Below are 22,746 nucleotides of genomic sequence, written 5' to 3'. Positions count from 1 at the left end.
ATGCGTGCTGTAGGGAGATGGAGTTCTAATCTGTAAACTTTTGATATTCCAGACACTCCAGTGCCCAGAAGCTCTTCAGTGTCCTGGGCCATTCTGCTGGGGAGAAACAGAGTCCTCTAAAGGTCCTCCCAGCCAAACTTCCAGAGCTAGACTGGTGAGCTCCAGTTTGCTGTATGTAAATGTTCAATGTTCTGGCTTTTGAAATGTCAGGAACCTCCGTGTTGGTCCTAAGCTCCTTTTTCTTTGTAGCTTCTTAGGGATCAGTGTTTAAGGTGGTAGTGATACCATAAACAATTTTATTCTCTAGAGTGAATCTCTCTAAGTTTCTTTTTTAGCAATTAAATAGTTTCCTATGTGAAGGAGCAGATTTAGGCAAGGCTAGTGATGTAACATAATAGCATTGTCTTTATTTTTCTAGGTTTCTTCAGCATTTCGCCATCAGCAGCATTAGTCAGGAGCCTGTGATGAGGACCCATCTCCCTGTCCTGCTGCAGCAAGCCGAAATCAACCCTGTTCACCGAGTAGAAAATGACAAGGTACAGCAGCTCAGCAAGTATGCTGGGAAATCACAGGAAGATAATCCCGATAGGCTGCCCTTGGATCTTCTGTCAGTTAACGAAAAGAGGTCAAGCAGAGTCCCTTCGTAAGACTCTCCACCTCCTAGGATACCGATAGTATAATACACATGAAACCTACCCTGCACAGTGAAGAGTGTACAGGCATCTACAGTGACCCCAGCCAAGCCCCGGAGCAGCCATAAAACCCTGGGCCCTTGCTGTGCCTCTCCTGGCTTCTCTGTGTCGTTCACATTCTTGCTCAGTGTGCTCTCATGCCATCAGCTCTTTCTGTTTGTGATAAGGACTTACCTGGCAGCCGGTGACACACTGAGCTTCATAAGAGGAAGGGACTTGTTACTTGGGCCGTGCTGGCATTACCAGGGTAAGGTGATACTTTATAAACATCGTCTTCCCAAGAGTAGATTTTAATCCGCTCCCATCTCACATTCCCCTCCTCTTGATACCTCCCACCATTTCTTCAGAACCAGATGTCATAATATGCTCAGAGAGGGCATTATATATATGCAAATCTAGAAGATGCTCAGTTGCAAAAGATAATAAGAGCACCAAGCAATTAGGAGCCTTGATTTTCCCTTAGGCAAGAGTTTAAAAATGAAGATGACTACCTGCTGTATTTTATTAAAAGGGTGCAATAGGACTGGCCTTAAAGTAAGAAGGTATCTGTCTATGAGCACATGTGCTGTGATTTGAGAGGCAGGGGCCTGGGCGCTGAGCAATAGGAACCAAGGAGAGGAGGAGGAGGATAATGAAAAAGTTGCATGAAGTACTGCCTGCAGGAGCAGAAAGGGATACAGAGTAGGGGCCTGGTCACAGGAGAGGAAGAACTCCTGGTTCCCAGAAGAGAAGAGGGCTCCCTCTCTCTGCTGATGTGACCGGCTCAAGTGATGAGTACCACCAAGCTGAGCTTTAGTCTGAGTTATCTGTGACCAGGCCCGTTCCTGGTGAGTCTTGTATGTTGTGACAGAAAACACATGCTATGTCTTTTAAATCGATAACCATTCATGATTACCTGGTTCCTTTCCGCCCCTGCTTGACTCCTGCTCTGTCAGGGGATTTCTTCGAGTTGTTTTGGAATACATACGTGCGGAGGGCCCTGTTTTCATTTGATTGTGTGCTAAGGCTAGGGCAGTCCAGCTCCTCTTCTAGTCAAGACTCAGGAGTGCTTCCTACACCCCATTTGTTTCCTTAGCTTGGGCCATGCAGTTTGGACAGATTGGGCAGCTAGGCGGAAGTATCCCCATGCCATTGCTCTCCTTCACTGAGCTTACTTACCACACCAGTTTAGCCTGTGACATTTTGTCTGAGACTTCCTTTCTGCCCAGTGTTTTCTGTTGTATTTTAACTGATCTAGTCACACCTGCTCCATGGAAATTGTATTAGTAACACCACATTTTATATGGTATTTGCTATGTGCCACAGACTGTTCTAAGCACTTAAATATTAACATTCGTATAAATAAACTCAGTTAATCATCACACCCACCCTGCAAGATAGGTTCTGTTATGAGCCCAAGGTCACATAGCTAGATGAGTGCTGGTGCTGAGGTTCATACCTACAGAACCTGGCTCCAGAAGTCAGTTCCCGTAACCTTTTTTTTTTTTTTTTTTTTTAAAGATTTTATTTATTCAACAGAGAGTGAGATCACAAGTAGGCAGAGAGAGAGGGAGAAGCAGGCTCCCTGCTGAGCAGAGAGCCTGACGTGGGGCTTGATCCCAGGACCCTGAGATCATGACCTGAGCAGAAGGCAGAGGCTTAACCCACTGAGCTACCCAGGCACCCCAGTTCTTCTAACCTTTTACACAACACTATCTCCCAGCTGAATGACGAACTCACGTGACTTTTCTTTCATGTAGGTAATTGTCAGCATTGTAACTGGCCTCCCAGGCTGTCATGCTAGCGAGCTCTGTGCTTTTCTGGTCACTCTGCATAAGGAATATGGCAGGTTAGTATAGCTGCTGCCTTTGCTTTGGGAAAGGGATTCTGTGCCTGGGCCCCATAGACACACTGGGAAACCTTCAACGTGTATTGGCCTTTGGTGTGATTGGTATCAGCACGGTAACCATCCATCCATTTAACACATTTGTACTGAGCACTTCCTATATGCCAGGCACTGTTCTAAGTGTGGGTAACAAATGAACAACTAGAAAGTGAATGAACAACTAGAAATGAACTAGAAAGTCTCTGCCCTCGTGGAGCTTACATTCTAGTTTGGAAATATGATTAACCAGTTAAGGAAGGTAGTATATTAGCTATGAAAAGTGCTATGGAGAATACAAAGTAGAGAAGGGTGTAGAAGAGTACTGTTGGGGGAGGGAGTACAACTTTAAATTGGGTGCTCAAGGAAGACCTCACTGAGAAGGGGACATTTGAGCAGAGGCCTGAGAAAATGAGGAGTGAACCTTTGGAAATCTGGGGATGAGCATTGTAGCAGCAGAACCAGCACAGGCAAAGGCCTGGAAGTATGCCTGTTCAACAGGGCTGTTCAGGACCAGGGAAGTTAGAACTTGGGAGCTGGTGGGTGTGATCCAACCCTGACCACCAGGGGACTGCATCAGTTCCAGTGCAGCTGGGACATGTCGGCTTAGGGGAAACTGGGGAAATCGTTCATCCATCACATTCTGTGGCCAGCAGATTACTAAACAACCCTGGCTAGCTGAACAGACAGTTAATATCTAGTCAATACCTCAAAGTAAGGCATCCCGCAGGAGGCCATAAAGGAATGGAGAAGGTGGAACTTGCCTAGAAGTTTGGGAGTTCAGGGAGATTTGGGGGGTTGGATAAGTTTTAGAGACATGATAGGGAAATATTGGGACTCTTAAGTACCAAGTGGTTAGCCAGTTCCTCCCTCATATCCATTGCTTTTGCTGTAGAAATAGTCTGAATTCTTTTCCCTGCTCACTTCCTTGCAAGAGTTTTACTGAGTACCAGACTGAAACCATTTTATTGGATGGTCCTTCAGGAAATGACTGCCTGTTCAGAAGGAGTCTTTCTCAACTCCAAAGTCTGATTGATGGTCATGTGCTTACCTGACCTTTTTCCTTATGGCAAGGCATTTCCTATCAGAAGTTCCAGTGATGGTGGTTTCAGGACACAGAGCTCCCCACCCAGTGCTCTCTGCCTGCTTCTGTGATGCCAGGGTTGCTTTCTCCTGTGCAGGGTTACCAGGCAAAATGTCTGTGGGAGTACTGGTCACACTTGGATCCACAGGCTGAGCCTCTGGGGCCAGGCTATCAGTTGGCCCCCATGCTGAGATTATGCTTGCCATTTCCAGGTGGATGGTATACCGCCAGATCATGGATAGTTCTGAATGTTTTCATGCTGCCCACTTCCAAAGATACCTTTCCAGCGTCCTAGAGGCTCAGCAGAACCGTTCTGCCCGCCAGTCAGCCTACACCCGAAAGAAGACCCGACTGTTGGTGGTGTTGCAAGGGTGAGTACTAGGAGTCTTCTGGGAACAGTGGGGTATGGTGATGACCTTACCATTACTGTTATTTTTTTTTAAAGATTTTATTTATTTGATAGAGATTACAAGCATGCAGAGAGGCAGGCAGAGAGAGAGAGAGGGGAAAGCAGGCTCCCCGCTGAGCAGAGAGCCTGATGCGGGTCTCGATCCCAGGACCCTGAGACCATGACCTGAGCCGAAGGCAGAGGCTTAACCCACTGAGCCACCCAGGTGCCCCCATTACTGTTATTTTTTACGTGGCTAGCCTGGGGCACAGAACAACCTCCACATGTTCGTGAGCAGAGTCTGCACTATCCAGAGAGGCCTTAAACAAGGCCTCTGGTTGCTGTCTAGTGGCCCAGAGTGGGTGCAATAGCTTACACATAAGTTTTTAGTCTGGTGTCAGAGCGCCTGGGTGGTTCAGTCAGTTAAGCGTGCGACCCTTGATTTCGTCTCAGGGTTTATGAGATCGAGTCCTGCATCAGGCTCCACGCTGGGCATGGAACCTGCTTGAGATTCTCTCTCCCTCTCCCTCAACCTTCCCCCTCTCTCTAAAAAATTAAATGAAATTAAAAATTAAGTTCGGTTTCAGTATCATGGTATCCCCAAAAGGTAGAGAATTAGGGAAGAGATTTTCTGGGCAAGATTCCTTGATAATTCTTATAATAATACCAATCCCTAAGCCTCTTCCTTTGCCATGTATTTCAGTCCTTCCTCATGTGGAGTTGCAGAGACAACCCCCACACTCTGCAGTCTTGAGCCCCACCATGCCCAGAATGGCTGGTCCAGGAAGGTTTCCTGGGACCCTCAGTGGGGAGCATAAATAGTCCAGCTGGGCAGGGAGCTCCCTGGTGAGGACAGATTTGACAGAGTGAGTACTACTGCTTCAGGGACCCTGGCTGCAAGGAGCTTACCTTGACGTGTTCTAAGGCCTTCCAAGGAGGTGCCTTGTGCAGGCCCACTACCCTTCAGGCCCAGAAGAGATCATGCCAGGTCAGGAAAACACAGGCTGTGGTCTTCATGATGGCTGGTAATACAGAAGCTTTTGGCAGTTCTCACAAAGTGCTTTTATGCTATGCTGTATTTTCTGTGCTCATAGTAATTACTATGTGCAATTGGCTAATTGTTTCCAGTAAAGAGTAAGCCCGGATCCAAAGCCCTATTAAGTCTCTTGGGTAAATGGTGAGAAGTAGAGAAACGCCAGGCGGGTGGTCCTAAGGCCAGAGGTGGGCAGGACTGTGTACCCCACCAGGCCATCTTTCCTCTCCTTCAGGCCTTATTCTCACACCTGCCCTGGGCTTCCCTTCCATCATACCTTTTGTCCGGCTTGTAGGCCAAGGTCATGGAAGACGCAGAGCAAGAGTCTAGGCTTGAAACCACGTGTGTGTGTGTGTGTGTGTGTGTGCGTGTGTATTTTTAAGTGGGCTCCATGACCAGCACAAAGCAGGGCTTGAACTCACAACCCTGAGATCAAGACCTGGGCTGAAATCAAGTCAGACGCTCAATGGACTGAGCCACCCAGGCACCGCAGAACCACTTGTTTTCTTCCGGTTTTCCATTGCTTCTAATGATCAAAGGGATGGATCAGCCCCTGCCAAAGTTGAGGGTCATCGTGGGTGTGGACCTGAAGTCAAATTCAGCAGTTTGACATTGTATAGTCATTGTATAGCATTGCAATCTTCCATCACTTGAGAGAACATCATTGACCCCTTGTCTCTGACAATACTCGTCTGCAAAAGTGTCAGCTGCCCCAGCTGCTCTGGATGCCAGTGAGAGTGTATAGCTAGCCCACTCGTGTGCTCTTACCCAGCATTTGCCTAGTCATAGTCCTGGGATGCTAGGGACCTCAGACTTCCTGAAGGACTCAAGTGGAAATATCAGCTGAGTGCTGTGGCTCTCACTAAGACCCTGCTCCTACAAACAGGGCCCATTCTCTTGTGGCTCGGCAGGGAGCTCTTGGCAGCCTCCTTTCTGCATGACCATCTCCTTTGGGCTGGACCTTTGAGCCCAGTATTGAGAGGTTGCCAGTAAAGGGAGACTCCAGAGGCTTCTCAAATTGAGAATTGTATTTTCTAAATGTGGCTTTTATCTTCATTTATAGGATTCTTGGGGGAATGTGGTGGTATAAAGCAGGGTTTTCTTTTGCCTCTAGAGTGGCCTGGTTCCATTTGGCTTTACTACAGCAGTGGAGCAGTGGTGTTGACCTTTGATAGTGGAGTTGCTGTTTTTAAAATCAGTATATTTTGAAATGATAAAATTTTAGAAGTAGAGGACAGAGTGGTAGTTGCTCAGAGTTAGGGATGGGAGTGTGAAGCGGGAGGAAGGTGGGCATGGTTGTAAAAGAGGCAGCACAAGGTATCCTGGTGGTGTTGGGACTGTTCAGTGTCTTGACTGTGGTGGTGGATATAGGAACCTACACAGGTGACAGAATTGCCTGGAACTTACAAACACACACACAAAACTGAGGAAATTTGAATTTTAAAATACTAATTTTAAGGAATTTAAGGGATTGTATTTCTTCATACTCCAGAATACTGTAAAGTCATTCTTTAAATTATTTAAAATATTTAAAAAACAAAGTCTGTCTCAAAATAAAAATTGAATTTGGGGCGCCTGGGTGGCTTAGTGGGTTAAAGCCTCTGCCTTCGGCTCAGGTCATGATCCCAGGGTCCTGGGATCGAGCTCCACATCAGGCTCTCTGCTCAGCAGGGAGCCTGCTTCCCTTCCTCTCTCTCTGCCTGCCTCTCTGCCTACTTGTGGTCTCTGTCTGTCAAATAAATAAATAAAATCTTAAAAAAAATAAATAAATAAAAATAAAAATTGAATTAATCTAAAACACTTGCCCAAATTGTAGGCTTAAATTGCGAACATAAAACAGGCCAAAAGATACTTGAATAGGGTATCTGTTGTTTAGGAAGAAAGAAAGTTAAAGTCCTACTGGGGTTTTGTTTTGTTTTTTGTTTTGCTTTATTTTTAATAAAGAGAGAACTGACAAGAAAGAGGGAAACATGAAAGGCCAGGTGTTTTGTTGTTGTTGTTGGTTTTTTTTGCTTTCATCATGCATTTGAGACAGTTTAGCCAAAGTGGTCAAGTCCAAGCTCTGGTAGCTGGAGCAGTGTGCTTCCTCTGGAGTAAGGGCTGCTTCCCCCCATTTGGAGGCCCTGGCCAGGATGATTACCAGGCAAGGGCTGGGGAGGGAGGGAGGGTCCAGCAGCCTCCCCATCCCAGCAAGCACAGTGAGTGACACCAAGAACCTTTTCTCTTGGCCACAGCAGTTCCTGGTTGCAGTGCCCAGATGCATCACTTAGATACACTGGTCTCACCAAGGACTTTGGGGCCTATTTTCATTCCAACCTTTTTCCATTGCATGGAATGCTCTGAAAATCTGGGAATTCCCTAGCCACTGTCTCTAAAGGTTAACCCATGGTATTGAAATCACCAAAATCTATAGGATTGATAAATCTTTCAGTTCTCTTCTGCTCTAAGAAATGAGTCTCTGGACTCATACCAAACATGGAAAATAAAAAGCTGCTGTTGTTGTTGTTGTTTTTTAATTGATTTATTTTAAGATTTTTTTCATTTATTTGACAGAGATCACAAGTAGGCAGAGAGTCAGGCAGAGAGAGAGAAGGAAGCAGGCCCCCTGCTGAGCAGAGAGCCCGATTCAGGGCTTGATCCCAGGACCCTGGGATCATGACCTGAGCCGAAGGCAGAGGCTTCAACCCACTGAGCCACCCAGGGGCCCCCCAAAATTTATTTTTAGAAGAGGGGGAAAACTAATACTTAGGAGCAAGGCTGGGGGACTTACCAAAAGAGTTAAATCTGGTAAACGTGACCACAAAGAGATTGGGGCAGTATTTAAGCTTCAGTCAGTCCTGCTTTCAGGTATGCATAAGGCCCAGCAGTGTGGGGGGCTCTTCTGCGTCCACGCCTAACCAGACATTGCAGAACCAGGAGAAAGAACCCCATGTGCCAATACACACACATGCCCAGGCAAGCAGAGAAACCAGGAGGAGAGGGCTTACTCTAACAGCTCTCTGGCTGTCAGGCCCTCATGGGGGAGCTCTAGAACTGGTTACACCCTGTTCTTGATTGAAGCACTGCTAGTTGGTCAGGACAGAGGCAGACCTTGTGGGGGTGGTGAATATTGTAGTCTGGGATAAAGCCAAGTGCAGTTTTGCAGATGAGTTATTTGTAGGAACTCAGGAAGTGGCTCAGGCAGGCTGTACCTATCCCCCCAGCCACCATCCCTGGTTTCCCAAGGGCTCAGGCCCATATGATCAATAAGGCTGCCTTCAGATTTGCCTTCAGTCGTACTGACCTTTTGGCGATAGGCTAGATCAGTTGGGAAAATGTTCTCTACAAGGTAAAGAATGGAGGCCCCTTCTTGGAGTGGCAAAGAGTCTACCCAGGACTGAACATCCAATTCATTCATCTGTCCTGCTTAGGCATCACAGATTACACTATTCATCAACCACTTTACGTTACTACTTAAAGACGGACTGTAAACAAATGAGAAGATAACAGTATATGTAGCTAATGTTCAGTGCCATGGGGAAGAATTGGGGCAGGGGCAGGTTGTGCAGAACGAGGGTTGCTATGTCATATAGGCTGTAGGAAGTCAGAGGATACCTCTCTCAGGATGCCATTTGAGCAGAGAGCTGAAGGGAGCAAGCCTGGCAGACATTTGAGGAAAAGAGTATCAAGGAGAGGGGACAGAGAGTGCCAGTGTGGAAGTGTGCCTGGCATGTTCAGGGAAGAGCCAGGAGGTCACAGTGAGTAGATTCAGGTAAGGGAAGGAATAGGAGGAGGAGAAACTCCTAGTGGTATGGGAGTCAGATCACAGACAGTTTTGGGGGTTGTGGTAAGGGCTTTAAAAGCTTTGACGTGGGTGCCTGGGTGGCTCAGTGGGTTAAGCCTCTGCCTTCCGCTCAGGTCATGATCTCAGGGTCCTGGGATCGGGTCCCACATCGGGCTCTCTGCTTAGCAGGGAGCCTGCTTCCCCCTCTCTCTCTGCCTGCCTCTCTGCCTACTTGTGCTCTCTCTCTCTCTGTGTCAAATAAAAAAAAAACAAAAAAAAAAAACTTTGACGCTGAGTGGGATGGAAGCCACTCACTCAGTGGTTTAGCACGGTGGGATTAGCACAATCTTTCTGGCTTCTCTGTTGAAAACAGGTTGGGCAGGGGCAGGGACAGAAGCAGGGAGGCCTGTGAGGAGGCTGTGGGGTAATCTGTGCAAGAGATGATAACAGTTTGGATCCAGTAGTAGTGGGAGAGTGTGAGCAGCAATCTCACTCTAGTTATATTTTGAAAATTGAGAAAAAAATGGAGTCAGTGATGACTCCAAACAAAAGAATGGAGCTAAAAGAATGGAGTCCCCTCTGCTGAGAAGAACAAGGCCTTGGGAGGAGCAGGCATGGGAAACTGAATCATGAACATGTTAAGTTCTAACTGAAAATATTTATTGGCTCTGGAAGTCTGCAGTTTGGAGAGAGTTCCAGGCAGGAAATACAAATGCGGGTGGGGTTTGACATGTATCTGCTGACCTACAGGGGTACCTGATCCTCCCTATTTCTCCAGAAGGAGAGAAAGAAGCTATTAAAGAAAATAGACCTACCCAGGAGCTCCTAACATGATTGGAAAACAGGGCTAAGTATACCAAGTCCCACCCTTAGAGCGCCAGGGTCATTTGCAGGCTTCTCTTTACTCCTAGAAGTGGTGGGAGATTCTTCCACTCACTCTTAAACAATTAGGAGTACTAATGAGGTTTGGGAATGCAGAAACTTTGTGGAATGCAGAGAGGGGCTCTAAATTATAAAGTGGGGTGACCCCAAGTAACCCAGTCAAGGCTCTTCCTTGTGGTTTTCCTTCCACCCTTGCTCACTCAGCCCCTCAGCGTTCTTCGACCCCAGTCAGTAAGCTAATCTTTCTCTTTGCTCCCCAGCTACACAGATGTAATTGATGTTGTCCAGGCCCTGCAGACCCATCCGGACTCAAAGGTCAAGTCCTCCTTCACCATTGGTGCCATCACGGTGTGCGTGGATCCCCTGAGCTGCTACATGGAGCACAGGTACGTACTTCAAATCCTCTGCAGCCCACAGGATGTGGTGGCTTTAAATGCATAGAAAGCGATTTTCTTCCACCCACTGGAAGGAGACACATCTTTATGTGTGTTTGTCTTTTGGAATGCATTAGTCTACCTTATGTATAATGAATGCTCAGTTGTTGCTTGATTAATACTAGGTTCTCGGAAGACACCTATAGACCGGAGCCTCTCACCACTTTTCTTTGTGTACTGAAAAGTTGTCCATCTAGGGCAGTGAGACTTGAAACAGCTTCTCCCAGAAAGAAAGAATGCCCATGACAGCCTTTTCTTTTCCTCTTTACTATAGGGGAGGTGCTTTGTTTTCCAGAGTATCTCATAGATAATTTTTCTATGGTTAAGCCTTTTTTTTCCCCTCCTATTTATTTATTTGAGAGAGAGAGTATGTGTGTCTTAGCAGGGGGAGGGGCAGAGGGAGAGAGAGAATCTCTAGCAGACTCTCCGCTGAGCAGGGAGCCCAGTGCAGGCCTTGATCCCATGACTCATGAGATCATGACCTGAGTTGAAATCAGGAGTTGGCCACTCAGCTGACTGAGCCATCCAGGTACCCCTGTTAAGCAATCTTAAAGCTGTCTTACCTCAGTTAATGACATTCATACTCACTACTAATAGGTGAACTTTGTTTTTTTTTAAACTTCGGAAGTAATATAATAGCAGCAATGAAAATTGGGTAATAGGGGCACCTGGGTGGCTCAGTGGGTTAAAGCCCCTGCCATCGGCTCAGGTCATGATCTCAGGGTCCTGGGATCCAGTCCCGCATCATCGGATTCTCTGCTCAGCAGGGAGCCTGCTTCCCTTCCTCTCTCTCTGCCTGCCTCTCTGTCTACTTGTAATCTCTGTCAAATAAATAAATAAAATCTTTAAAAAAAAAAAAAAAAAAGATTCTCTCCCTCTATTCCTCACCATACCCACATGCATGTGCTCTCTCTCTCTTAAAAAAAAAAAAGAAAGAAAGAAAAAGGGAAAGAAAGAAAATTTGGTAATAATTTACCTATAATCTCACTAATTCAATGTAACTTATCATTTTTGTAAATTCCTTGCCTTTATCTGCGTCTTTTTACAGTTATGAAATACATACAATTTTATATCCTTCTTCTTAGATTAACATATAACAAATTATGTAATTACATATTATGTAAGTTAATGTATTTATGTTCCAATATCACAGTGGTAATTGCATTTTGATTAATTATATAGTCATTATGGTGTGGATGGACATGCTTATCTTAGCGGTTTCCCTGCTATTAGTCACATAGGTTGTCTCCAGCTTTTCACTATTATAAATAATGCTGTGAGTATAATATCCATATAAATTTCTTAAATTTCTTAATTTATCCATATAAATTTCTTAAATTTCAGATAATTTCTTTAGAAAAGTTTCTTCAAAGAGATATTAGTTAATTGAACGATCAGTTTTATAACTCTTTATTCACATTTTAAAATTGCTTTCTGAGTGGGTTTCACAGTTTACACTGCCCCAGTGGTATCTAGAAGTATCTCTTTCATCCTCAGAGCACTCCTTACTGGGGACAGGTTCAGCACTACCTTGTCCCTTCACAGAGCTATATTTGTCCAGTAGCCCAGTGGAGTGTATCCTGGGTCTGTAAACATGTGGTCTTTCTGGCTAGTTCATATTACTAGTATCCCTTGGAAACTGATTGATCCACCCTTAAGCCTTCATCTGAAAGAGCTCTCTTCCTGTTTGAGTCCCAAGTTGATATCTTTAGATTTCTCATATAAATTACACTAGAGGGACACCTTGGTGCCTCAGTCCTTGATCAGTCATGATCCCCGGATCCTAGGATCGAGTCTCGCATCGGGCTCCCTGCTCGGTGGGAGGCTTGCTTCTCCCTCTTCCACTCCCCCTGCTCGTGTTCCCTTTCTCACTCTCTGTCAATTAAATAAATAAATAAAATCATTTTTAAAAATTACATTAGAGGTTAATTCCGTTACCACCTCGACTGATACCAACAAACATCTTTACCATCTCTCTTCTCTTTAGCTGTGACTTAGGTTCTGCTTTCCCATAAAAAGCCAAGGTGGTCTGTTTTCCTTCTGTCTTAGGTTAGGTTATTGTAGTGAATGCTGAGCAGCACCCCGTACTTTGGATTGCCACATTGACTCGTACATGTCACCCTTCCTACCAGTCCTGTTTCTTCTCCTCAAGCTTTTGTTTATTTTTTTTAAATTTAATTTTATTTATTTATTTGACAGAGAGAGATCACAAGTAGGCAGAGAGGCAGGCAGAGAGAGAAATGGAAGCAGGCTTCCCACTGAGCAGAGAGCCCGATGCGGGACTCGATCCCAGGATGCTGAGATCATGACCTGAGCCAAAGGCAGTGGCCCAACCCACTGAACCACCCAGGCGCCCCATCAAGCTTTTGTTTAAAGATGAACCAAAGGGGCACCTGGCTGGCTCAGTCGGAGGAGCATACAACTCTTGACCTCACGGTTGTGAGTTCGAGCCCCGTACTGGGTGTAGCGATTACTTAAAAATAAAATCTTTCAAAAAAACAAAACAAAACAGGGGCACCTGGGTGGCTCAGTTGCCTTCAGCTCAGGTCATGATCCTGGAGTGCTGGGATCAGTCCCCGTGTCGGGCTCCCTGCTCAGTATGGAGCCTGCTTCTCCACCTCTCCCTCCACCACTCCCCCTGCTTGTGCTCTCTCTCTCTCTCTCTCTGTCAAATAAATAAATAAAATCTTAAAGTAATAATAATAATAAAAAGATGAACTAAAGCAGAAGGAGGTTTAATGTGTGACTAGATATTACCACTTAAAAAAAGTTGGAAAAGTTGGGGCGCCTGGGTGGCTCAGTGGGTTGAGCCTCTACCTTCGGCTCGGGTCATGATCTCAGGGTCCTGGGATCAAGCCCCGCATCGGGCTCTCTGCTCAACCAGGGAGCCTGCTTCCCCCTCTCTCTCTGCCTGCCTCTCTGCCTACTTGTAATCTCTGTCTGTCAATTAAATAAATAAAATCTTTAAAAAAAAAAGTTGGAAAAGATAGTAATAAGCAAACAACAGATGGAGATTATACTTTAGAAGAATTAGCCTAGACCAAAAAAAAAAAAAAAAAAAAAATCAAGGAGAAGAGTTAACAGGGTAGGTGGGAACAGTTCAAAGAAATATAAATGGTATGGGGAAGCGGGATCTTGGAATGATGTAATATTCTAAAATTGAATTATGGTGATAGTTGCACAATTCTGTAAATTTATTTTTAAAATCATTGAACTATATACACTTAAAATGAGTGAATTTTATGATATATGTAAGTTATACCTCAATAAAGCTGTTAAATAGAAAAGATCAGGGGGACTAAAGAGTTTAGCTAGCAGAAGCAGATGGAAAATGAACTGCTAGAGCCCTAGAAAGAAAACAGACAATAATAAAACCATTATACCAATGAAAATCTCAATCAAAGTACCGAGAAGTAAAATAGACCCTGTAAAAATTTAAGTCTGTCAGAGAACCTCAAGCTTGAGAAAATAACAAAATGAAGAGAAAAATAGGGGCGCCTGGGTGGCTCAGTGGGTTAAGCATCTGCCTTTGGCTCAGGTCATGATCTCAGGGTCCTGGGATCGAGCTCCGCATTGGGCTTTCTGCTCAGCGGGGAGCCTGCTTCTCCTCTCTCTCTGCCTGCTGCTCTGCCTACTTATGATCTCGCTCTCAAATAAATAAATAAATAAATAAAGCCTTTGAAAAAGAAAAATAGACAAAGAAATGAAGATCATTAGAGGAAAGAGAGGGAGTGTAGAATACAGACTTAGATTTTGTGGGTGCAGAAACCATTTCTGCTTAATGCTTATGAAATATCGTTGAATAATGGGTGTGCCAACCTGTGACGAATTAAAAGTCCTTAAGAGAATTCAAATAAATAAGTGAGAAGTATATAAAAGTACTGAAGATGAGCATATAATCTGTTTAAGTATAGAAATAAGGCTATGTTGTATGAATTAGGATTGTGGATTATAAAAATATAAGTAACAAAATCATGGGTGTTAGGACCATGACTATACTAATTTCTTCATTTTTTTTTTATACTGGGAGATCAAAAGTATTAAGTCAGTAACTCAAAGTTACTGATTTATTCACTTTTTAGAAATTAATGAGGTATTTCCAAATTTACCTTTGAACTCCTTCCAGAAAGTAATTTACTATAGGGGTTTACTAATGCTCTGTTGGAAAACTAATGATTAGTCCCTGCACATGGGCTATGGGCTGTTATATTCCATGTTCAAGAGGTCCACGTGAAATAGAGTAAGAGAATTGTGGCACCCATGATCAAGGATAGAACGTTATTAAATAAAGTTAAACCCATTCTGTAAAAAAAAAAAAAAAAAAAAAAAAAAAAAAAAAAAAAAAAAAAAATTAAATGGCCAGTGTTAAAGCCCATAAATTTTTTAAAAAGCAAAAATTTTTTACATGGCCAGCTATGGAAAATTTAAAATATGGCCATAGCAAAAACAGCCCTTTCCATCAAGAGTTGAAGAGTTGAATCTACTTCTTATACCTTGAATTTGGGCTTGGGCACATGACTTGCTTTGGTCAATGGGACATCAAGAACCAAGAAATAAGCAGAGGCTTTAAAAGCATTTACACATTGGGGCTTGCACTCTCTTGCCTCTGAGAGCTGAGACCGCCATATGAAGAAGCCTGGGCTAGGCTGATAGAGGGTGAGAGATCACGTGGAGAGATCCATCTCCCCAGCTGAGCTACCCCAAGCCAAAACAACTGCCCATCTAACCCACAGAATCATGAGGAATAAATACATCATTGTTATTTCAAGCCAATTTAGTTTTGGGCTGGTTTATTAAATAGCAACAGTGTAGGAAAATTGGTACATTCGCATAGTGTTGATAGTAATATAAAGTGATTTAATGTATTTAAGAACAAATTTGGCCATTTCATTGCTAAAATTTTGTAGAGTTGTATTTGTACAAATGTTCAAAAGATATATATGTGTAGGGGAGTTTGTTTCAGACGGAATTCTTAATTCTAAACAGTAGAGCCTGCTCCGGTGTGTTTTAATGGAAAGGGATTTACTAAAGGACATTATAGCTTGCAGAGTCTCCGGGGTGGCCAGGCTGTATTGGCTAGGCAGCCAGGAGCAATGCTCAATCCTCTCAGGGCTTCCTTCCCCAGAAAATGGGGTCTGCTTACCATACATCCTCTCACTCACCTTGCTCACTGCCAGTGGGAGTCTTACAGTAATCTGGTTGGTGGAACATAGGTCACATGCATGCACCAGACTGCAAGAAAGACTGGAAAAGTAGTTTTTTTTTTTTTTTTTTTTAAAGATTTTATTTATTTATTTGACAGAGAGAAATCACAAGTAGGCAGAGAGGCAGGCAGAGAGAGAGGAGGAAGCAGGCTCCCCGCTGAGCAGAAAGCCCGATGCGGGGCTCGAACCCAGGACCTGGGATCATGACCTGAGCCGAAGGCAGCGGCCCAACCCACTGAGCCACCCAGGCGCCCCTGGAAAAGTAGTTTTGTGCTATTTACAAAAGAGATGGACTTCCTAAGTTCAAGCCTAGGAAAGTTGTTTAGAAGTCCTGAACAGGCTGAAACATGACCGATATGCTCTGCAATGTTCAAAACAGCACCATTTATAATACCAGGGCGCCTGGCTGGCTTAGTCAGTAGAGCATGTGACTCCTGATCTTGGGGTTGAGAGTTCAAGCCCACATGGGGTATAAAGGTTATTTAAAAAAATAAAAATATTGGGGCACCTGGGTGGCTCAGTGGGTTAATAAGCCTTTGTCTTCAGCTCAGGTCATGTTCCCAGGGTCCTGGGATCAAGCCCCGCATCGGGCTCTCTGCTCAGTGGGGAGTCTGCCCCCCCGCCGCCTGCCTCTCTGCCTACTTGTGATCTGTCTGTCAAATAAATAAATAAAGTCTTATAAAAAATTTTTTAAAAAAATCTTTACTACAAAAAAAACCCACTGTTTAGGCATGCCTGGGTGTCTCAGTTGGTTAAGTGTACAGCTTTTGATTTTGGCTTAGGTCATGATCTCAAGGGTTGTGAGATCAAGCCTGCATCAGACTCTGCACTCAGCATGGAGTCTGCTGCTGGTCCTTCTCCCTCTGCTCCTCCCCCTACCTCTCTCTTAAGTAAATAAATAAGTAAAATCTTAAAACAAACAAACAAACAAAAACACTGTTTATTATATCGAACTGGAAATAATCCAAATGCTCATTAGTAAGACTTAGACTGGTGAAATTTGGAGATAGTCATATAATGGAATACTATGCAAGCATTTTTAAAAAATGAACTAAATGTCTATGTACTAAAACATAACAAAGTCCAGTCCACAATATTTTGTGAGGTGAGAAAAGTAAATTGTCAAAACAGTATGTATTTTTTAAATGTTTATTTGTATGTGTATAGGAACTAAGAGGATACATACCAGACTGCTAATAGTGGTTCCTTCTGGGAGATGGCCACTTTCTTGGAGACAAGTTCTGGATAGTGAGGAAACCATTTGAGATTTTGTAGTATACATGTGTGCTGCTTGTAAAAAAATACATATACAACAATTTTATTGAAGTATAATTCACATATCATAAAATTTACTCTTGTAAAGTATACAGTTCAGGGGCTCAGTTGGTTAAGCATCCAGCTCTTGATCTCAGGGTCATGAGATCAAGCCCCACAACGTGCCCCACATCCATCTCCACACTGAGTTGTGGAGCCTGCTTAAGATTCTCTCTCTCTCTCCCTCTGTCCCTCCCCCTTCTCCACTCATGCTCTCTCTGGCTAAAAAAAAAAAAGTATACCATTCAGTCAGTCCCCATTCCTTTCTCCACCCTACCCCTGGCAACTGTGAGTCTGCTTTCTGTAGATTTGCTTATTCCAGACATTTGATATAAATGTAATCATGTAACATGCAGCCCTTTGTGTCTGGCTTCTTTTACTTAGCAAAATGTTTTCAAGTTCCATGTTTTTTTTTGTTATTTTTTTTAAAGATTTTATTTATTTATTTGACAGACAGAGATCACAAGTAGGCAGAGAGGCAGGCAGAGAGAGGGGAGGAAACAGACTCCCTGCTGAGCAGAGAGCCCAATGCAGGGCTCGATCCCAGGACCCTGGGATCATGACCTGAACCGAAGGCAGAAGCTTAACCCACTGAGCCACCCAGGTGCCCCTCAAGGTCCATGTTTTAGCATGTGTGAGTAACTTCATTCCTTTTAATGGCCAAATAATATTCCATTGTATGAATATACATCTTATTTACTCATTCATCAGTTGATGGACATTTTGGGGCTACTACAAATAATGCTGCTAGAAGCATTTGTGTACAAGATTTCATGTGGTCGGGGCACCTGGGTGGCTCAGTGGGTTAAAGCCTCTACTTTCGGCTCAGGTCATGATCCCAGGGTCCTGGGATCGAGCCCCGCATTGGGCTCTCTGCTCGGCGGGGAGCCTGCTTCCCTTTCTCTCTCTCTCCCTGCCTCTCTGCCTACTTATGATCTCTCTCTGTCAAATAAATAAATAAAATCTTAAAAAAAAGAGAGAGATTTCATGTGGTCATGTTTTTATTCTCTTGGATATATACCTAGGAGTAGAATTGCTGGATCATAATGGTAACTGTACATTGAACTTTGAGGAACTGTTAACTAAACCCACTACACCATTTACTTTCCCACCACAGTGTATGAGGGTTCCAGTTTCTCCACATCCTCACCAATACTTAAATTTTCTGTCTGTATTGTGTAGAGTGGTATCTCCTTATGGTTTTAATTTGCATTTCCCTAATACTAATGATATTTAGCATCTTTTCATTGCTTATTGGCTACTTGTATGTCTTTTTTTTTTTTTTTTTTTTTTTTTTGGGTAGAAAAGTCTTTTAAAATTTTTTCCCTTTTTTTAATTCGGGTTTTTTTTTTTTTTTTTTTTTTTTTTTTTTAAAGTAATCTCTGTACCCAACATGGGGCTTGAATTCATGACCCCAAGATCAAGTGTTACATGCTCTACCAACTGAACCAGCCATGCACTTTGGGTTGTCTCTTTTTGAGTTACAAGAGTGCATCATATATTCTGAATTGAAGTCCTTCATAAGATATTTGATTTGTAAAAATTCTCTCCCATGGATTATCTTTTTACTTTATAGATGGTATCCTCTAAATCACAAAAGTTTTCAATTTTAATGAAGTCCAGTTCATTTTTTCTTTCATTGCTTGTGCTTATGGTGTTATATCTAAGAAAGCATTGCTGAATCCAAGGTCACAAAGATTTATCCCAGTGTTTTCTTCTAAGCGTTTTATAGTTTTAACTCTTGTATTTCGACCTATCTTCCATCTTGAAATAATTTTTACATGCAGCATGAAGTAAGGGTTCAGCTTCATTATTTCAACATGTTGATATCCAGCTGTCTCAACACCATTTCTTGAAAAGACTTTTCTGTTGAATTGTCTTGGCACTCTTGTCAAAAACCAACTGACTATAAATGTGAAGGCTTATTTTTCTGGGCTCTCAGTTATATTCCACTGATAGACATGTCTGTCTTTATGCCAATACCACGTTGTTCTGATTATTGTAGCTTTGTGGTAAGTTGTGAAATTGAGAAGTGAGAGTCCTTCAACTTTGTTCTTTTTCAAGATCGTTTTGACTATTCTGAGTTCCTTGCATTTCCATGTAAATTTAAGGATCAGCTTGTGAATTTCTACAAGAAAAGACAACTGAGATTTTGGTAGGGATTGCAGTGAATTTATAGATCTGAGAAGTACTGCTGTCTTAAAAATACTAAGTCTTACAATCCATCTTTCCATTTATTTAGGTCTTAAATTTCTTTCAGCAATGTTTTATAGTTTTCAGTGTACAAGTCTTTTGGTTCCTTTGTTTAATTTATTCCTAACTATTTTGTTCTTTGTGATGTTATTGTAAATGGAATTGTTTTCTAAATACCATTTTTGGATCGTTCATTGCTGGTGTATGGACATGCAGTTGATTTTTGTATATTGATTTTACATTGTATGTTCTTGGCTGAACATATTAGTTCCATTAGTGTTTTGTGTGTACTGTTTAGGATTTTCTATATACAAAAGCGTGTCATGAGTACACAGAAATAGTGTTACTTTTTTCTTTCCAATTTGGATGCCGTTTATTTGTTTTTTTGGCCTAATTCCCCTGACTAGAACTTCCAATATAATGAGTAGAAGTAGCAAGAGCAGACATCCTGTCTTGTGCCTGATCTGAAAAGGAAAGCATCTAGTCTTTAACCATTAAGTATGGTGTTAGCTATGGGCTTTATATTCCTTTTATAATAGGAAAAGATTTTTTGAGACTCTAAAACTTAATTCAGTGTTTTGGGGTTTTTTTTGTAAAGTGTCTACCTTAGCAAAAATAAAATTTACATCATTGCTTCCAGACCATGGTTAAAACAAAAACAAAAACAGGTAGGAGCAGAACACAGTAGGGTGTCTTTTTCCATTCTGTGAGGTGGGGGTTAGTGTGGCTTCTTTAATTTAAGGGTGGGCTCAGTTTGGATTCGGGGTGGGTCTTTGTGAGATTGGTCTGGTGTCTTTATTCTAGTGGATTTCATTCAGTGAGTATCTGTTGGGTCTGCTGTGTGCCAGGGACCATTCTGATAATTGAGGGGGCCCCAAAGAACTAGTCATCCCAGATCTATGCTCATGTGGTATCTACAGTTTTATAGATATGCATGTAGGAATTGTGGGGCCTATGTTTTGGGGCAGATTGGAGCAGTATTTACTAGAATTTTATATAAATCAGGTAATTGGTTGGTGCACTACGTAATGGAGGATACCATACTATGTGAGACTTATAATCACGGTCATTTCTGTTGAAAAGCTGGTCAATAACCTGTATATACATTGTATATATATTTTAATGAACTTGTCTTCTCTGTTTAAGAGTCCCGTGCCAGGCATTCTTCAAAAATACTACAACTAAAAAAAAAAAAACTACAGTTTAGTAAGGAGGATGATATGTAGAGAGGGAAAGCAGAGAGCCAACACTTGTTTTGGGTTACTTGTCTTGCACCCCTCTTAATCCTCAATATACCCCTTTAAGGTAGGCACCACTACCATGTTTTACCATGAGAAGCTGATGCCCAGAAAAGTTAAATAGTTTTCCAAATGCAATACCAGTGACATGTGTCCAGTTAATCACGATTGAGGTAAAAAGGGCCATAACAAAAGATTCGATGTGATTTTATAAGAATTATAAAGAAGCAATGATAACTCCTAGTTGGATTAGGAAAGAAAGCCAACATGAATTTGAAGGACAGAGATGCCAAAGATGCCAAAATAGGAGAAATTGCATTCCATTTGTAGAGAGTCATCGATATGTGCAGTTCTGTGTAGCGGTCAGAGGTTTGAAGAGTAAGATTCCAGCCTGTGATTGGATAAGATGCCTTGAGAGAGAACGTTGCTTGTCTTGTTGAAGACATCTGTAGTGTGAATTGCTGAGGGCTGCTGTGAGGAAGCATGCAGGGTGCTGAGAAGGGCCTTCAAGGGCATATACTCTAAGAGTCACAGGCACTGATGGGGACAGGCACTTTCTAAGAATGTATTTGCTATGTGTCAGGCCAGTCAGACTGAATGCAGTGAAGTCTGTGAGTTCTGTTCTTGGGAGACTCCGGTGTAGAATGCATGTCTCTTCCTTGTTCCAGGGCTCTTGATCTTGCTTAGAGCACATGGGGATTTCTCTGTGGAATTCCTCAGAAAGTATGAGGGACTCGGTAAGACAACTGCATCAGCAGTCCGAAGTGGTATTCATCCAGCTCACTTACCCACCAAATTTGGTTCCAAATGGTATTTTCAGAAAGCAAATAGAAGGATGAAAACTTGCTACCACAAAGGAGATTGCAGGAGAGAAATTCCCCCGTGGTGATTTGAACGTCAATACTACCTGCACCTAGACCAGCAACAATTCAGAAGTGTGGCTTCAGCAAGCATCTCATTTGTAGGGAAAGAAAACATGGGAGCCCTGTGGTGCTAAACAGACCTGAGTCCTTATGTAAGCCCTCCCACTTCTTAGCTTCGTGTGAGGCCTTGGGCAAAGTGTTTAGACTGCTTAGTTATCATAAACCCACCCACTCTTCGCAGCTTGTAAGTACCTGAGGCATGGAGTAGACATGAGGACAGAACAAGACCGAGCATGAGAACCACTCGCACAGTACCCCATCCAGAGGAAGAACTTGTTAAAAGGCAGTTATTCTCATTCGTCTTAGCTGTCTTTCCTGAGAAGGGTACTATGATGCTTCAGGAGTTTAAAAGCACTTGAGAGTGTGAGTTTTTCTCTGAAAAGTTTTTCTTAGTTAATTAATTAACTCACACTTTGAATCAGTCACTCTCACCTGCTTCATCTGTGATCCAATTAGTTTCCTGCTATCCTTTCACCATTAGAGCTCAGAGTGAGGTTGAAGGGAAACTGGGATTCTAGCATGCACACAAAGAGAGGCATGGTAACTTTAGTACTGAAGACCCTTGGCAGAGTTAGGGGAATGTAATATTTCTCATTTTCCCTTGAAACTTCCCCTTTATGGTCAGGACAGTGTCTCTTTAAAAAAAACAAAAAAACTTTCTGTTTCTTGTAATCTAGAGTTTAGGCCTGTATCCCATCTTCAACATTATATCAAGAGTTGGCCACATAAGGACTACTTCTGTGGGGTCCTGGCTTAGAGAGCTTTGGTTCAAAGCTATGAAAAATGATTTTTTTTAATAAAGATTTTATTTATTCATTAGAGAGAGAGAGAACACAGCAGGGGGAGAGGCAGGGAGAGAAGGAGAAGCAGACTCCTTGCTGAGCTAGGAGCCCAACGTGAGGCTCAGTTCCAGGATCCTGGGATTATGACCTGAGCCAAAGGCAGACGCTTAACCATCTGAGATACCAGGCACCCTGAAAACCACTTCTTGATGCTTAGTACTGCCTACCACTTGCCCCTTTGAATAAGTCAGCTTGGATACATTTTTGTGGAAAATAATAAATAACAATTCTGACATTAATGGTTTTTAAATATTTCTTTTTTTCCCCCTCTAGATTTCTCTTTCCTAAATGTCTTGACCAGTGTTCACAAGGTAAGCAATGTTTTACTTCCTGCTTCTGCATGCCTTTCAAATTCTATTTAGATGCAACAGACTTTTCTTCACACTCCTTCCTCCCATTCTAAAGTCTGAAACAAACAAAATTCATCCGGGGAAATCTTTGACATCTTTTTCTTTCTTTCTTTCTTTTTTTTTTTTTTTAAGATTTTATTTATTTATTTGACGGAAAGAGAGTGAGAGAGGAAACACAACTAGGGGGAAAGGGAGAGGGAACACACAGGGAAGAGGGAGAAGCAGACTCCCCATGGATCAGGGAACCTGATGTGGGGCTTGATCCTGGGATCATGACCTGAGCCGAATGCAGACACTTAATGACTGAGCCACCCAGGCACCCTGACATCTTTTTCTTTTATCATATTTGATAGGCAGATTTCTTCCTGAGTTCCTCTCTTAAGATGATAAGCTGTCATGACAATAGCTTTCCTGAGCGGAGCTTAAGTCCGCCTTAATATCAGTGGATTGAAAAGGTACTAGGTATTCCTAGCCTTTGGATCAACAAGATTTTGATGCACTTCTCCTGTCCCATGAGTGCACAGTATGGTCCAGTAGGACCTTCT

At 42.9% G+C, this 22,746-nt stretch overlaps 1 protein-coding gene across 3 annotated transcripts in view; it reads left to right on the top strand.

The window, feature by feature from the left end:
* LOC111141718 (chromosome unknown C20orf194 homolog) overlaps positions 1 to 22,746 on the top strand; it is a 133,706-nt gene that overhangs the window by 89,543 nt on the left and 21,417 nt on the right. For all 3 annotated transcript variants that reach the window (XM_022494500.1, XM_022494501.1, XM_022494502.1), the window contains 6 exons: positions 53 to 154; positions 419 to 536; positions 2,432 to 2,520; positions 3,850 to 4,008; positions 9,964 to 10,089; positions 22,125 to 22,162. In XM_022494500.1, coding sequence (XP_022350208.1) covers positions 53 to 154; positions 419 to 536; positions 2,432 to 2,520; positions 3,850 to 4,008; positions 9,964 to 10,089; positions 22,125 to 22,162 — 632 coding nt within the window. The remainder of the gene's footprint in view (positions 1 to 52; positions 155 to 418; positions 537 to 2,431; positions 2,521 to 3,849; positions 4,009 to 9,963; positions 10,090 to 22,124; positions 22,163 to 22,746) is intronic.

This window comes from Enhydra lutris, unplaced genomic scaffold (genome assembly GCF_002288905.1).
Source record: "Enhydra lutris kenyoni isolate GAN:26980312 unplaced genomic scaffold, ASM228890v2 scaffoldscaffold6, whole genome shotgun sequence".
Taxonomy (NCBI): domain Eukaryota; kingdom Metazoa; phylum Chordata; class Mammalia; order Carnivora; family Mustelidae; genus Enhydra; species Enhydra lutris.
Note: the sequence above shows the minus strand (reverse complement) of the source record. Positions and strands in the feature narration are given on the sequence as shown.